At 43.5% G+C, this 17296-nt stretch overlaps 2 protein-coding genes across 5 annotated transcripts in view; one reads left to right on the forward strand and one right to left on the reverse strand.

Annotated features, from left to right (window-relative positions):
- Nucleotides 1-17296, reverse strand: part of TTYH3 (tweety family member 3) — a 235317-nt gene that overhangs the window by 175529 nt on the left and 42492 nt on the right. The gene's annotated exons all lie outside the window — the stretch shown is intronic.
- On the forward strand, nucleotides 1033-15761 carry BRAT1 (BRCA1 associated ATM activator 1). Of its 4 annotated transcripts, none has more exons than XM_054041291.1 (14): nucleotides 1033-1105; nucleotides 2191-2335; nucleotides 2800-2954; nucleotides 6661-6805; nucleotides 7823-8195; nucleotides 8313-8432; nucleotides 9343-9434; nucleotides 10120-10238; nucleotides 10889-11075; nucleotides 11514-11587; nucleotides 12228-12330; nucleotides 12671-12769; nucleotides 13815-13993; nucleotides 14187-15761. In XM_054041291.1, the coding sequence occupies exons 2-14, from the start codon at nucleotides 2209-2211 to the stop codon at nucleotides 14922-14924; spliced, it is 2511 nt and encodes an 836-aa protein (XP_053897266.1). In that variant the 5' UTR covers nucleotides 1033-1105; nucleotides 2191-2208; the 3' UTR covers nucleotides 14925-15761. The 4 variants fall into 4 exon arrangements, with proteins under 4 accessions (XP_053897266.1, XP_053897263.1, XP_053897265.1 ...); XM_054041288.1 differs by having other exon boundaries at nucleotides 6658-6805; nucleotides 14187-15760; XM_054041290.1 differs by having other exon boundaries at nucleotides 1071-1397; nucleotides 6658-6805; nucleotides 14187-15760.

Here is a 17296-nt window from a genome sequence, read left to right on the forward strand (position 1 = left end):
TGAAGAACCCTGTGCATAGCTGCCAACAAGTAGGCCTAGGCTACACACATTTTTTAAATAGATTTAACTATTTCAGTTAGAAGTGTGATAGTCTAACAATATAGCTAAATGGATACAATCCCTCGTGTGGACACATTTATATCAGTATAAGCTGCCTCACACCAGTATAGTTTATACCCTTATGGGATATTCCTACAGTCCTCATTGGGGCTCATCTTGACTAGGAACATCAGGGGAAAAACTTGCCTTGTCTCCTCTAGGATTTTACCTTGCGATAGCTAACTGGAGATGTAAAAAGCAACAAAAAGTCCTGTGGCACCTTATAGACCAGGGGTCGGCAACCTTTCAGAAGTGGTGTGCCGAGTCTTCATTTATTCCCTCTAATTTAAGGTTTCGCGTGCCAGTAATATATTTTAACGTTTTTAGAAGGTGTCTTTCTATAAGTCTATAATATATAACTAAACTATTGTTGTATATAAAGTAAACAAGGTTTTAAAAATGTTTAAGAAGCTTAATTTAAAACTAAATTAAAATGCAGAGCCCCCCGGACTGGTGATCAGGACCCAGGCAGTGTGAGTGCTACTGAAAATCAGATTGCGTGCCGCCTTCGGCACGCATGCCATAGGTTGCCTACCCCTGTTATAGACTAACAGACGTATTGGAGCATAAGCGTTCGTCAGACACATGGAGACAGCTCTTCCAATACAAATCCCCCTCTCCTCCCTTTTATTCAGTGAAGCCAAAGATAAAGTGGCAGCGTACAGGCACTCTGACATTGATTTAAATCTGACAGAGCGCCATAGCTTGCTGCTACTTGCTATGATCACTCTCAAACCAGTAAAGCGTGTCCACACAGGGGTCTGCGTCTGCACCACTTTAGTTAATACCAGTGCACATTTGTGCGCAGAAACGCCCGTCCCCCACTGTCGGTATAACTTTACCCCGAGAAACCCCTCTGCCCAGCCTCCCACCGCCCCGCCCCGCCCCGCCCCGCTAGTCCCGTAGCTCCGCCCCTTGGCTATTCCGCTTCTGCGCCGTTTTACGACAGTAGGTGGGAGGCGTGGTTGGCGGCCGGTCTGAAGGGGAGAAGCCGGCGCTGTCTGGGGTGAGGTGGGCGCCTTAGCCCCATTCCCCTGCTCGGGGCTTCCGGGAGGAGACCTGCCCTGCGAGTGCTCCTGCAGCGGGCGAGTGGCCTGGGCCGGGCGCTCCCCCGGCGCTGCAGAGGGAGGTCGGCTGGAGCGGGGCCCGCGCTGAGTCGGCGGGGTGGTGCTGGCCGCCCCCGAGATGTGGAGGGAGCCCTGGGGCGGCAGGCTTTCCTCTCCCCCTGTGCCTGGAGCCAGAGCGCGGACAGCTGGGCTCCGGGGAACTGAGAGCGTCTCTGGGCCAGGTCCTCAGCGGTATTTATTTGGGATCCCTTTGAGCAGGGGTTCTCAAACTGGGGGGCATAAGGTTATTATGGGGGGTCGTGAGCTGTCAACCTCCACCCCAACCCCCGCTTGCCTCCTGCATTTATAATGGTGTTAAATATAAAAACAAGTGTGTTTAATTTATTGGGTGGGGGGGTCGCACTCAGAGGCTTGCTGTGTGAAAGGGGTTGCCAGTAAAAAAGTTTGAGACCCACTGCCTTTGAGGATTTGGTCCTATATCTTTACATCATTCTGGCTCCTGAAATAGTGGGAGTCACATAGAAAGCATGATTTAATGTTTGTAAAGCACTTTGAGGCTAAAGGCAGCAGAATAAATGCTGCTTGTTCCCAGATTCAGTTGCAGGCTTTCAGATGTAAAGCACTGTGTCTCTTAAGGCTTGTCTACACTACCACGCAGGGTCGATCTAAGATATGCAACTTCAGCTATGTGAATAGTGTAGCTGAAGTCAACATACTTAGATCTACTTAACGCGGTGCCTTCACTGCGGTAAGTCGACAGCTGACGCTCCCCCGTCGACTCCACTTGTGCTTCTCATTCCAGTGGCGTACCGGAGTCGATGGGAGAGTGCTCAGCGGTCAATTTATTGCATCAGTCGACCCCTGCTGGATCAATCGCTGCCTGCCAATCCGGTGGGTAGTGTAGACAAGCCCTTAGATTTCACAGCAAAGTGTGTCTACCTTGTACCTCCCTAATTGACTTTCAATGTTACCTTGTTATGGAGATGCACTTCCACTGAGTTTGTTTCTCACATTCTTTTACCAGAAGAAAACCAGATGCATAATGGACAGGGAATGTTCACAGCTCCTGCCTTCTGTTTGTGCAGTTCTAGCTGACTCAAGGCAACTTGTTGCAGATGACACCTTTCTAGAGAAATTTCTGGACTGGTTTAAGACTCTGACTGAAACAGGTAATTCTGGCTCTCTTGATTTGGCCTATGCCTCTTGGCAGCCAGAGGGATCATCATAAATGTGTTTAAGGAGAATTAATATTGTACATACCACTTGGTTGTACCTATAGGTTTTTAATAAAATGGTAGGTTGTCTGAGGGTCATAGAAGCTTCCCTCAGTTTGGAGGGTGCTGTCTGGACACTTTCATACTGTAACAAGATCACACAAAAGCTTTACAAGTGAAGTTTTGTTTCACTCCTTGTAAGTGGCGGATTCTTAATCTAATAAAATATTAATTAAGGTCTGTAAAAGGGCTGGTGCTTTAAACCCTTCTGAATCCTTGTCCAACTGACAACTAAGTGGGTACACTTTACTCTTGTTGGTTTTTAGGTGAACCTGCTAGAACTGTAATACAAAATAAAGAGATGTCCTAGAAATGATAGTCAATTGTTGCTCTACCTTCCATGGATATTTCTTCCCCAGAATCTAGCCTGCTGCTGTTACAGGAGAATCCATGCTTGACAGAGCTCATCACGTGTGTGCTGAAACTGAAGGATCCAAGTTCTAGCACTCTTTCCTTTATTCTGAGATTAACAGGGATATTCGCAGCCTCTGAAAGCTGCTTCCAGTATTTACAGGTAAGTTAAGGCTTAAGCGACTAATCACAGAAGCACTTCCACTACTCAGCTTTTGTCGACCTCACCTTAATAAAATACAACCATAGTTATGTAGGGTTATTTTCTAGTAAGAACATTCCAATCCTGAAGTCATTCAAGCATTGAGTCCTGTTGCTAGATTCACTCTATGGGATTGTCAGAGCAGACAAAAGGCAGTAAAAGCCACTACTTGCTCATCCTTGCATGCAACAGGGTATGTATGCAGAACATAGCTGTCAAATGCTTGGGAGAGGGAAAGAGAAAGGACATGTCTCAGCCCCAAAACTGAGTATAGAATGACCGCTTGTATGACTGTCTCACGTTTGTTGATCTCTTTTGAGGCATGTGACAATAAGTAAACTGTTTTCAAAGAGTTTTGTGTGCATGCTCCTATGCAGGTACTATCTTCAGTGGGTTTTAACTTTGCATTTCCTGAATTCTGGTTATATACCATCATTCAAAATTAATCAGTTAATTTACATGGCTTCGTGTCAGAACTCTGCTTTACAATGTGCTACCAAAACACATTGTGCTAAAAGGTCGTTTGTGATTTTTATAAAAAGTATTGCATCCCCTGTGAGCTCACTATTTTGGACCTCAGGATGATGTATAAAAATGAATTAATTACTCACTGAAAGTTGGTGGTTACCTACAGACCAGTGATCATGACTTACTTATAGTCAACATAGGCAAACAGAAGACAGCACCAACCAGTGATATATTTATGGGCTGCTTCAAAAGAGCTAATTTCCAAGGCTGAGAAAAATTGAGCAAAATTGACTGGGAGGAAAACTTAGACAGAAAAATGTGAATGAAAATTGGGAATTCTTTTAAAGAAGAGTTTAAGATGGCCAGAAAATGATGATTCCTCATTCAAGAAAGAGGACAACTTTGGCTAAAAGCCCATACTGCTTCAGTGGTGAAGTAAAGGCAGCAATTAGAAATAAAAAGGCAATATATTAAAAAAGGGGAAATAGTAATCAATATAAATTAAAAGTTACAAAGTGTAGTAAATTGATAAGAGAAGCTAAAGACTTTAGAGGACACTCAATGGCTGGCAGGGCAAAGAACAATAAGTATATTAGGAACAAAAGACATCCGAGCAATGATATAGGCCCATTTCTAGATGAGATGTTAACATTTTTAATAACGCACAAAAGACAGAAGTGTTCAATAAATATTTCTGTTCTGTATTTGGAAAGAAGCAGCATTATGTACTTGTATCATATGAAGATGAAGTACTTTCCAGTTCATTAGCAACTGAGGAGGATGTTAGACAACATCTACGAGGCATACACATTTTTAAATCTGCAGGTCTACATAACTTGCCTGTAGAGTCCTAAAAGCGTTGGCTGAGCAGATCTGTGACATGCTGATATTGATTTTCATAAATCTTGGAATAGTGGGAAAATCCAAAAGACTGGAAGAGTGCTAATGTTATCCTAATATTAAAAAAAGGCAAGTGGGATGACTTGAGTAGCGATAGGCTAGTTAAGCTGACATGAATTCCAGGCAAAATAATGGAAAAGCTAATAATGGAATTCAGTTGATTAAAAATCAAAAGTTAGGAATATAACTAGTGTAAGTCAACCTGGTTTTATGGAAAACAGGTCTTGTTAAATGAATCTGATTTAATTCTTCTGCAATTAAAAGTGTAGTTGATAAGGTAACTCTGTAGATGTAATATACTTAGACTTTAAGGCATTTGACTTCTACCACATGACATTGTTTATAAAATTAGCACTATACCATATAAAAGGAGCACACTAAATGGATCTACTGGCTAACTGACAGATCTCAAAAAGTAGTTTTCAATGGGGCATCATCACATGGGAATGTTTCTAGTAGGGTTCCATAGGGATCTGTACTAGATCTGATACTGTTCAATGCATTCAGTGATCTGGAAGTAAATATAAAAAATTACTGGTCAAACTTACAGGTGACAAAGAGAGGTGGAGTGGTAAATAACTGAGAGGACAGGGCAGTCATACAGAGTGATCTGGATCACTTGGTAACCTGGCCCATTCAAACAAAATGGGTTTTAATACAGTCAAATGCAAAGTTATACATCTAGGGACAAGGCATGCAAGCCATATCTACAGAATGGGGGGGCTGTATCTCGGAAAGCAGTGACTCTGAAAAGGATTTAGGGCTCAAAGGATAAGCAACTGAACATGAGCTCCCAGTGTGATGCTGTGGCAAAAGGACGAATGTGATCCATGGCTGTACAAATAAGGGAGTAGGGAGGTGATTTTACCCCTCTGTACAGTCTTTAGTGAGACCAATACTAGAATACTACGTCCAGTCTTGGTGTCCACATTTAAAAAAAAAAAAAGTGGTTTAAAAATTAAAGAGGGCATAGAAGAGAACTGCAAGAATTATTCAAAGGACAGGAGGAAATACTTTACAGTTAGAGACTGAAAGAGTTCAATCTGTTTAGCTTATCAAAAAGACGACTGAGGGTGACTTGATTACATTATTTAAGTGCTGTCATGGGAAGAAAGAACTGTGTACTAAAGGCCTCTTTAATCTAGCAGACAAATGCATAACAAGAACCAATGGCTGGAAACAGAAGTCAGACAGATTAAATTAGAAATTAGGCATAAATTTAACAGTGAGTGTGATTAACCACTGGAACAAACTACAAAGTAGGGGAAGTAATGAATTCTCAATCTCTTGATGTCTTCAAATCAAAACTGAGTGCCTTTCTGGAAGATATGCTTTAGCCAGACGCAAGTTATTCAGCTTAATACAGGGGTAACTGGGTGAAATTTAGTGCTCTGTGATATACAAGAGGTCAGACTAACCAGGCTCCAGGATGCTTTTCTCAAACCGGGTGCATTGTGGAAGGAGGAAAATAAACCCCGTAAAGCCATGGTATACACCAGTATCTCTCATTCATTCTACACTAAATTAACAGTGATCTAAACACATTTTGGGCAGTGGTTTAATTTGTGAAAACTTTCTTAGAGTATACATGCTTCAGACAAAGTAGCTAATACAGGCCAAATATTAATACAGTAAGACTGACTTAAACCCACTAAACCATGGGAATTCTGACTTAATGGAGTCACCACTTTCTTGTCTCTGCCATATGATGTGCTTCGAATAATAGCACACAATAATAATAATTTATGTAGTGTTTTTCATCTTTAAAGTGCCTTGTAGTGTGTGACCTTCTAACAGCATCCTACAGCAGTGGCTGGATAATAGCTCCCCAGAAAGATCCTTTTAATTTAAATTGCAATAATGAAACATAGTTTTTCCTGTGGGTAGGACAGGGTGGGGACCCAGCAGTCTCAGTGTGCCTCAAATATGAGGGAAATATGTTTTTTAAATCCCCTTGTTTTGTATGGTGGTATCTGAATTTAGAGTATGCTCTAAAGTTAGATAGAGGCCTACAGGGAAGAGAACATCTGGCTAGGAAACAACCTCATGGGGTGGTCATAGCTTTAGAATTTTTCCTAAAGTTCTAAGAATCTCATTCAAATGGTTAACATTTTGCTCACTCCCGGTTAAGCATGTGACAGGTGTTTTTCCTAGATATGCACAGCACTTTTATTAAATGTTTTAATTAGGTAGGGTTTCACTGCGGTAGTTATTATCAAATTGATATATACAGCTAATCTACAAGACCCCAAAACTGCTTGCTGCATAGTTTACTTGTTCTCTCGTCTTGACTCAGCAGAGGGAGCTGTTGATCAGTCTCTTTGGAGAGGTGGGGCCTCTCAGCAGTGCTCTGTGGGAAGAGGCATCTGTGCGAAGCGGCTGGGTCCAGGGTGTGCACAGCATGGTGCAGCACCAGAGCGCCCTCCATTTTTTGTGCAGCTGTGGTGAGCACTGTTTCTTGCCAGTATTCTTTAACTTCTTAAATCGTTACTGTGCCTTGGCTATTGTAATCTGTCACTTAAGTGTTAAATGAGCAGAATCGTCGTAGGATATTCTGTTTAGATGTCATTATTTTACTTTGAGAAAAATAAAATGAGGAAACAATGACAGAAGGGACTTAAGCTGTTGTAAAAGTTAATTGTATTGCTATATTTTTGTTACACGTACATATGTATTAAGGTTCCTCAATATAAAAAAAAATAGCTTCCATGTTGGAGGGAGAAACACACACTTACCCAATAGGCAAAGTAAAAACAGTGCATTAGAAAGCCTTCAAAATAGAAATTCTTATTTGCAGTCTATTAGAAATAGTTCAGGATTATTGTACTCTAGGGAAATGAACCCAGGTTTCGTTCCCCCACACTTTTAATTGGGCTTGTAGATTTTACTCAATGTGAGCAGTCCTGTTTGTCTTTTATAGTCAAGTAATCCACTAGTCTTAATAATTAATGGCTGAGAATAGTCTTTATTAGATACCTAGTTAACATATACAGAACATCTTAACTCAGATCAATTTATCAGTCTAAACTAAAACTAACGGCCTCCTCCAGCTGTCAGTTCCTACACCCTGAAGATTCTATTCATTCTCTTTAAACCACAGTAACACATCCTGAATGACATAAGTTTGGCTGGCATCAGTGGTAGTGTGCACTGCGCTATGTTGGCGGGAGAGCATAAGCTGTCTATCACCGCCCCTATAATCTTACAGTTGGAAAAATAGAAATTTTACAATGCCAGCCATTGTCATTTTTATTTCCTTTGGTCAATGATGGATAGACTGACTTTTCTCAGTCTGTTCATGTGTAACATTAAGTTTTTGTTTTCATTTTAACTTGTGTGAGTTACTCAGAAGTAGGATGACACATGATCAGATTGCAATGAAGTCTCCAAGTTGCAACAAAACTCTTGTTTCTTTGAGTGTCATGGCGTTGTTGTTGTTGTTTTTTTTCCCTTTGACATAGGAGCCATAGAGGTGATCTTCACTCTGCAGGGTGACCCCAGCCTGTTTGTGGCTTCAGCTGCCAATCAGCTTGTAGTGCACATGCTCACCTTCTCTCTACAGTCATTCCAGACTAAACCTGTAAATATAAAGGACTGCGATTGGCCAATATGTGCTCAAAAGGTTATAGTGCACATTGAAAAGTCCCTTAAATCCAACTCTGCCTCTCGTATCAAGCAATCCTTGAAGCTGCTAACTAGTGTGTTTGGATGCTGTCATGATCTGTGGACTGAAGTACTTTGGTCACGGCTATCAGAGCCAATTGTATATCTCTTGGAGGAGGAGCCAGTCCATGCCGGGCACTCACTGGTGGACCTTTTCCTTAGCATGGCAAGGTAAAGACCTCTTTGGAACCTGGATTCATGCAGTACTGTCCAAAATATTACAAGAAATGTGGTTGTCTTTTCCAAGGTGTTCCCAAAAATATGTTAACACTTCTTTCTTTCTTTCAGGTCTCCTGTGTTTAGCTGCCCTGAATGTAGCCTGTGGACATCAGTAACGTGTGCTCTGGAGCACTTAAACCCAGCTCAAGTTGGTCGTTTGGCAGTGGGAGTACTGAAGCTTCAGGAATGGTATGAATAGTTGGTATCAAACTTTAAAAAGCTTTCTTACATTCTTGGAATATTATTCTGCAAATCTTTTAATAAGTTGTCAAGTCCCTTTCTGATTGTCAGTGTTCTTCTATAGGAGGAGGGAAACTTTGTGGTGCAACTCACTGCCAATGGTACAGAAAGTGTGTCCAGGAGTTGCACATGCTGATGGTTTGACAGTCCAGTTCCAAACACGAGGAACAGGAGAAGCAAATGCCCTGTACATGCTCTCAAATCCCACCTACAGTCAGCCAGCCTCTAGGGTCGGAATGACAAACTTAACTTTGGCGCTAGAGAGCAAAAACAAACATTCAGAGTAGGCATTATCTTGCGTGCAAGTCAAACACGACTTCTCTCTATTTCCTTCCCCTTCACATATGCTGTCTAATAGAAGTACCCTCTCTGCTTGCCAGCAGAAATCACCATCGTTGCTCTAGGGACTTCTATCTAAACCAGAAATGTGAGGAGCAATTAATTTAATTTATTGTAAATAGAGAATTATTGGGTGCACATGATCCAGTGTTGCAGGTTAAGTAATGCCTACACTCTGAGTATATGACATTGTTTAGATGGGAAGGTGGTCACCCGGGATTCCGCCCCTTTACAGTCCCCTTCTCTTGGAAAACTTCCCACCAACACCAGTCAGCTCTACTGCAGTGACATTGCTTGAAAACCACAAAGACCTTTCTCCTTCCTCTCTTGGCTTAGCGCAGGAAGCTTGGGACAGCTTGGCACACATGGCGACGTGTTACTCTCCCACCAGTACCAGCCTGATTTAAGGCTGAAAGAATCTACTCTTGTGAATTGTTATGAATTTACTAATCAGAATTTGGGGGCAGACACTCAGGGAGAACGAAGTGTTGTCTGTTCACTGCTACTTCTTCCTTTGAAGCCCACAGGCAGTAAAGATCCAAGCTCTGAGTGTTCTGCTTCAACCAATGGACTGTGTTCTGAAAGCAGCCTCCCAACCCTTGGAATATCCAGGTATAATAGTTATAGACAAGTGAAGGATAAACAACCAATCTGCCTATAAAGGACAAGACTGTATCCAGAAGGAATGGGGGTATGAGTTGTATCTTTAATGAGTGGGGGGAAGCGAACAATTGAAGTAATAACTGTTGTATAAGAGTGAGACTAAAGTCAAGAAGCAGTGTTTGTGATATAGTTGCCAGAGTATACAGCAGGGATTGGCAACATTTGGCCCGCGGCCCGCCAGGCCAGTTTGTTTACTTGCCGCGTCCACAGGTTCGGCCGATCGCGGCTCCCACTGGCCGCGGTTCACCGCTCCAGGCCAATGGCTGCGGGAAGCAGTGCGGGATGAGGAATGTGCTGGCTGCTGCTTCCAGCAGCCCCCATTGGCCTGGAGCGGCGAACCGCGGCCAGTGGGAGCAGTGAACTGCGGCCAGTGGGAGCCGCGATCGGCCGCACCTGCGGACGCGGCAAGTAAACAAGCCAGGTCGGCCCGCCAAGGGGCTTACCCTGGCGAGCCGCGTGCCAAACGTTGCTGATCCCTGGTATACAGTATCCTGCTGAGGACAGGGTCTCCTTCTTCAGTGAAGGATGGCACTAAATCCATTCCTTCTTTTACTTAAAACTCTGTTGCCGTCTCTATTTCAAACCCGTTGCTGTCCTATACTAACCTCAGGTCTCTCCTCCTTTCCATCTCCAGGTTTGCTGAATAGGTCTGTGAATGATTCTGCCACTGTTGAAACTCTTCTGTCCTGCAGATCTTCTTGTGCTAGCCTCCTCTGTCAGACGTTGGCTCATCTGGAGGAGCTGCAGTACCTGGTAGTGGTCTGGGGAAGGAATGGGTTACTTGAAAGATTTTCATAAGATAGGCCCTATTGTGAAAATCTGCAACCAAATGGAACACTGAGAAAGGTTGGCAGTGGGGACTTTCCATTGGTGACACATCTAGTTAAAGAAGAAATCTACTACCCTCTTCTCCCATCTTGCTTCTACCTCACTCACAGAACAGGCATAGTTAAGCTTTAAAAGAAGGCTGCACTTAGCTTATGCATCACAACCATAACAGTAGATTTGAGGCTACTGTCCACCACATGTCAGTGATGGCAGAGAGATGATCATCTTTCCTCCTTCACTCACCCATACCAAGTTTGCCATCTAGCACTGCAGAAGTTTCTATTCATAAGTTTCCTTTCAGATTCTGACGTCTCATCTATTGTAAACCCTGTTAAATTGCTTTCTCTAGTCCTAATAGTAACTCTCCCTCATTTGTGCAATAGCTTTTTGGGGTGTGGGAGGGAACCTGTTCATAACTATCAGACTTGTGATACCACAGGGATGATGCCACATTAGAACGAAACAGGTTTCTGCCCATTCTCTCCAACTTCTCTTGTAATATAAAAATACATACGCTACATATACAAACACATGCATGAGGTATTTGCTAGAAACGTATCTGCTTTCTCTCTCAGACCTGCTTGCCAGTGGATTTGCCCCATATACCTTTGCTACAGTCTGTAGTGACAGTATTGCAATTCTGTATTGGCCTTGCGACTCCAGCATCCTGTCTGGGAAACAAGATCAGTAGAATCCTGATTGGTTGCTTCAGAGTTCAGCGGTCAGCACTTGACATCCTGGGAGCGCTCTCTCACTGGGAAAGTGAGTGTTTTCCACGTTTTATGCTTCAGTGTATTTACTTATTTCTGGAACTTGTAGCCATTCTGGATTTGTAGCAGTGCAAAGTGTCCTGTACCCATTTCCTCTCTCAGCGTCTGGGTCCACCATTTTGAGGTATAAGAACAATCTGGTTCCCAAGTTTGTTCAGTTCTAGGCTTCTCAGCCCATACATCAACTTCACCAATGAATCTTCATTACTGTTGGTAAGTTAGAGCAATTAGTGATGAAAGCAGTTTTTTATAGGTAGGCCATTCCTCTTCTCCGCTGCTTTCCCACATAATGTATTTTTCTGTTTAGTGGAATTACACTTGCTTTCCTCCCCTACAAATAGTTCTATAATAAATATTGATATTTCAAGAGTTGATTCGTCTTTTTTCTGATTAGTATTGATCGTTGGCTACCACTTTTCCTGTGTTTCAGGCCACAGTGTATTCATGGGAAGTGTATTTGACATCCTCCTTGCATACCTGAAGAGTCCAGATACCAGTCCTACTGTAAGTACAGAAAACAAACCACAGAAGTGATAGTTTACTAAAACAGTAATTCTACTGTCATTGTGATTCTGAGAAACCGTTTGACACCACAAACAACTGTACTGGAACATCTTAAGAGGCCCCTGTCTCAGCTCTGAGTGACAGAGGAAGTGGCTCAAGAAATGTGATTAAGCCATTATACAACTGACTGTGTTCAATATCCTTGAAAGGAAACAGGAGTTATTGTACCCAAGAGTAGTGTGTCACCACACTTCCCTCAATCTTGGGGTTTCTAGTACTTGGTTTGCCAGTGTTTTTGGTATTAGGATTATTGCATTGCTGAGATTTCCTGCTGGTCGAGACTCTGGAAAATTAGAAGCTGGTATTAAGAGTAGCCACGTTCCAGGAGCCTGCTAGGAAAACAAGTAGGCACCATTGGATTCTTGATCTAGGCAATATTTACCAGCAGCCTAGTTCTTGATGATAAATGATGCTGGGTTGTTATCCCTAGCAGTTTGGCTGCAATTGAAAAGACTCAGCAAGTGTTATCCAGTGTAAATGCGCGCCAAAAAAAAAAAAAAAAAAAAAGCCTCCTTGTGAAGTGAATATTAGAAGGGCAGCCTCCCTCGGATTGCTGTAGCCCTGCTTCGTCGTGTTCTAGGTTCTGAAGAAGTCATTTCAAGCAACACTCAAATGGCTGGTGAGTTTGTCAGAGGCACCCAGCTCCAAGGATCACTGGCAACAGACTGAGCAGTTTCTCCGAGGTAAGGAAACTGTTGGGGGTAAAGTCAAACTAATGGCATAAAGTATTCCCGAAGTAATGGGCAAATAATTCCAACAGAGAAGTAGCTCGTATAGAACTGCTACTCTGCCTGTCTTTCACAATCCCTATATTAGGTGCACATATACTTACATATAACACATCTGTTGGAGCAGTGTCCAATAAGATGTGCTAGGGATCTCTGAAGAAAGTACGCAACAGCAGTAAAAGATGTTGCATATGATGATTTAAAGGATGCTAATGTTTAACAAAAAAAAAAAAAAATTGCTACCACTGACTTGTTCCCTTCCTGTTGATCTAAACCTATTGCTTGCCATGTGCAGATCTGTTTCTGGTGCTGCAGAAGCGTTTGTGCAGTCCTTACTGGGAAGTACGGGACTCTGCCCTGGAATTTCTCACCCTCCTGGTTAAGCATCTGAGAGGTAAGTGCAGAGAAAGTAACATTTTAGATTTGAGGCTTATCACCACATCCAAGCATTTAATACCCAAAAAACCTTAGCCTGCAAACTCACCTACTTGCAAAAACAAACCCATCGTACCCAACACTTTTGAATGGCCTAAACCATGAGAAACCCTGACAAGTCATCCAGTAGGTTTATCCTACTGTCCCACTGTGGTCCAAGTGCTGAGTCCTCCTGAAGTTCCAGACAGAGCAGTTTTAAGGAATCTGACTAGGAGGCAGTGAAACAATGAGGTATGTAGGGAGGCAGTTCATATCTGTTAAAGGCAAATAATAACGTCCCCCTCCTCCACCAGTGTCTCGAAGTGGAATGGATAAGGTTTCACTGAGCTGGCAGTGGGGCAGGATTTGGGGGGCTTGCACAAGGGGCTTTCTGCCCACTGCAGATTCACCCTCCATTCCCCCCCCCCTTACACGGCAGAGGCCCAGCTCCGAGGCCAGGATAGTTAACCCCACAGTAGCTCAGTTCCTGTTTGATGGCAGAGAGGAGAGAATTTTCTTTTCCCTACTTCTGTCCCCAAACCAAAGTGGAACTCTCCAGTGCACAACCCAGCTGCTTGTCCTAGCACACAGCCTCTGGCTTTGGGCCTTGAGCAGCTCACACCTGCTTCATGGGACCTGCAGACCCCTCACTGGCAGTTATTCAGCGTGTGTTGGGTAGGTTCTTTAAAACCATCAGGGCTAGACATTCATTTTTAAATAAAAGCCTAAATTCAGCAAGCTGAGAGTAAATTCCCACTTTCCAGGGAGAGGTTCATTTGCATGCACACCAATGGCAAGTAGATTTTCTGAGCTCTAACAACTCGGGGGGGTTGGGGTTTGACTGGAATTCAACAAGCCTGTGGTAGCGCATCTGTGCTCTTACCGGCAGTTGTCTGGTCTCCATAGCAGCTCAACTCATTCTGCAGGCAGCAGACATCCTGGTAAGACGAGGGGCTGTTTGCATTGGAAACAGTTTGGCTGGATAGAGGAATAAAGCCTTTCTTTGGACTGCTGTATATTTACAGAGAAGGAGGGGTTCAGGCAAGTTCTCTTCTCTTCGGAGGTGCCCAAGCTCACAGAGGATCTTCTTGAGGACCCAGAGAGTTACGTGAGAGCAAGTGCTGTGACAGCCATGGGACAGCTGTCCTTCCTCACCCATCTCATCTCAAAGAAGCCTGGTGTAGAAAATGGAAATGTCAAAGAGGTAAGGGAGGGGGAAGATAACCCTTGTTTAACCCACAGCAGAATCTAGTAGAACTTCCCATGAGCAAATAGGAGATTTTGCAGCCATTAACTAAGATGCTGAAGCACTAGAGAGAAACTGGAGTGTTTTGAATTCTTTAGCCAAGAGTTTCCATTTCTTTAAACATATTCCCTCCTTGTTTTCTCATTCTTAGAAAAGCATTGTAGCACAACTTAAAGAAATCTTATCAACAGACTCAGAGGGCTTTCCTAGAAGAGCTGTGATCAGTGTCTTCATTGACTGGCTGAGAGAAGGCCACCCAGATGTACTGAAAGACACTGAGCAGTTTGTCTCCAGCGTGCTCCAAACTGTGAACAGCGACTTAGACTGGGAAGTTAAAGCTGGTGGTTTGGAACTGGCTGAAGTTTTCTCTGCCCAGATACTTGGACGGCTTGGCCTTGCTGCATGCCCATATGCTGCTGTCTTATCCTCTGCCACCCGCTCCACTCATCTGAGTGAGTCTCTGCAGATATTCTGCCAGGTGAAACTGTTTGAGTTCCTGTTTGGTGCTTTGTTTGACTGTGACAGGCCAGTGGCTCAGAAAGCCTGCGATATCCTCATTGCCTTGAAAGCTGAGCTCTGTGATGAGAGCAGCCTGAAGGAAGGAACGAGTGCAGGCTTGTCTACAGAAGCGCGTGGTATTGCTTGGTTAGAAGAGACTCTGAGGAGATGGAGTTCCTGTGCCAAGCCCTGTCCCAGAGGTGATGCTGATGAGGCTGGATCCCAAGACCCAAACGGTGTGCTGCTGGTTTTGAGAACAGTGGACTTAGAAGGGCTGCACAGGTCTCTGAACAGAAGTAGTGACCACATTGAGAAAAGCCCTCAGTCCCTCTTGCAGGACATCCTGGCCACTGTGGGGACCTTGGAGGAGAATGAAGCTGACTGCTATTAAAGTCAGGGGCAGGTTCTTGCTCAGATCGGAAGCCATTCCAAACAGGTATCTGGATGCAGGAGAAGTTATTTGCTACCCAAGAGTAGAAACCAGGCCTTGCAAAAGGGGAAACTTAAAGAAAGTCCCAAGAGGAGGACTCTGTCTTGGACTGGTCTGAACAGTGAGGATGACAACTTGGCTGGCTGTCAAACAGGTTAGACAGTTGTTAGTGGCATGTTGTCCTTGCTAGCTGTGACCCAGAATGCAAGGAATTTAAATGAGAGATTATTTAAGAGGTGCAGCCAGGGAACTATAATACAATGTATTTTAACAAGTGATTGTTAAACACAGGGTTTGTATGAATTCAGACTCTGTAGACACTGCCCAAAGCTTTTTTTTTAAAGAAAGTTCAAAAAAGCATCTGTTTCATTTTAATATACCCTCATGTAAAGCCATAGAGAATTGCCCCCCCCCAAAAAAACCAAACCCCTTTTAAAACTGATTTAGAGTGCTGGAATAAACAAGGTAAAGAAATCTATAAACTCTTTTTTATAGCCTGGTTGGTTAAACTTGCTGAAAGCTGATTCAAATAGACTGGTTTTAAAAGGGATCTATCCATTTTTGCTTTGTCTACACTACCACTCTAAAATCAGAGTCCTTGCTATAGTGAAGGGCCTAGAGGCAGAGAACATTTAGGGAAGAGTCATGACGTCAGTGATTTGAACATTTCCTGTAACTATGGCAGGAGATCAATTAAAAATTATATTGGCAAAAATGTTTCTTACTTCTTCCTGCATAGGTTCCTAGGGAGAAGATGAGATGCTAGGTGCAATACACTTGCATTTCAGTGATGCTGGGGCAATTGCAGTTGCTAAGCCTTCAGCGTGCTCTAGTCCCCATTTCAGAAAAGCTGGAATGACTCCCAGTGGGAGAAGGCATCTAAAAGCTCCAGCTGCCAAAGCTAAAATGTCAGTGTCAGACTTCGGTTTGCCTCATCTAAGTCAACAAACCTCCTTAATTAGAAATGTAGCAGCTGTACCCAAAGTGGCGGCGGTGCTTTGAGGACAATTTGACAGCTTTTAGAAAGCAGCTTGGAGGGAAATTTGTAGTTTACAACTTCAGCAGCCCAAGAAGCGACACTACATTAAAACCTCTCCTCTATAGTGAAACAGCGCAGCCATGGCAACAGTGTCAAACTGTACCTAAGCCCCTTGAGCACCGATGTGAAACGATACCATTCCTGGCTGGCAAGGTAAGAACACGCCATTCAGTTTAGGCTAATGGAGGATACTGAAGCTCTCATCCAGCTGCAGTGTCTCAGGAGGAGAGGGTCTCAATTCAGATCCCATCTCATTCATTCCCTTCTGCCAACAGCTGTGCTAGCCAGTGAAGTAGCATCCCAAAGTCTGGGTTTTTGAACAGCTCACTGGCAGCAATGCAGGGAGGCTAGACATAGGTTTGAATACTTAACTGCTGAAGGTTTACAACATACCCTTTAATGAATTCAGACAATAAGCTTATCTGCCACGCTGCACACAGCTTTCTACATAAGTGCTCCAGCTCTCTTATGGCAAGTGGGAGGAGCAGCCTTTGATGATGAGATATACATACAAGCCTGCCTGGCCTTGGGCTGTATCTGACTGAAGAAAGAAAAAAAGTATAATATGATGACCAAGATGGTCATATCCTTACCCTACCTGGCACTTGCAGAAGCTGGGAGGGTTAGTGAAGAAGAGTCTGGCTAATTTAAGGAAGCATAGATTGTTTTACACAACCGCTGCAGCCGTGTCTGCTGGATGGATTGTTATCTAAAGTTAGCACCACACACATTGCCCTGTTTAAAGGGCAAGAGAGCAGGGTTATTAGATCACAATCAGTGACACTTTTTAGGTAATGCCTTTCATTAAAGGAATCCAAACAACTATCTAAAGAGAGACCAGTACAATGACCACCTTTTACAGGTGGGGAAGGTTAAGGACTAGAACTCCCATCTCCTGCCACCTAGGCCACTGGACTCTACCTGCTTTGCTTCCTCAGTGTGTCACCTTTAGCTAGAAGTGATGGTGAAGCTAAGTTCAGGCCCCTGACTGCTTGCAGTCTGAAGCCACCTTACCCAATGCATGATTTATATGCCACCAGAGAAAGACATGCACACAGTCTGGAGTGATGGACAGGGAGGGCTACTTGTATCTGCAGTGGGAAGTAGCATCTTATTCATCTTTCTGTCTGCAAGTGGAGGTGACAAGAGGATTAATTTTGGAACTTTCATAAACAGTATTGTACTGAAAAGCTCTCAAACTTCAGCAATTAGGCTAAGAACACTACTGACTTTTGCACAGCTTCCATTTCTTCGGATCTTTCGGTTTTGACCTCCTTTATTGTTCCTTGCACGT

The sequence above is a fragment of the Malaclemys terrapin genome, chromosome 10 (assembly GCF_027887155.1).
Source record: "Malaclemys terrapin pileata isolate rMalTer1 chromosome 10, rMalTer1.hap1, whole genome shotgun sequence".
NCBI lineage: Eukaryota > Metazoa > Chordata > Testudines > Emydidae > Malaclemys > Malaclemys terrapin.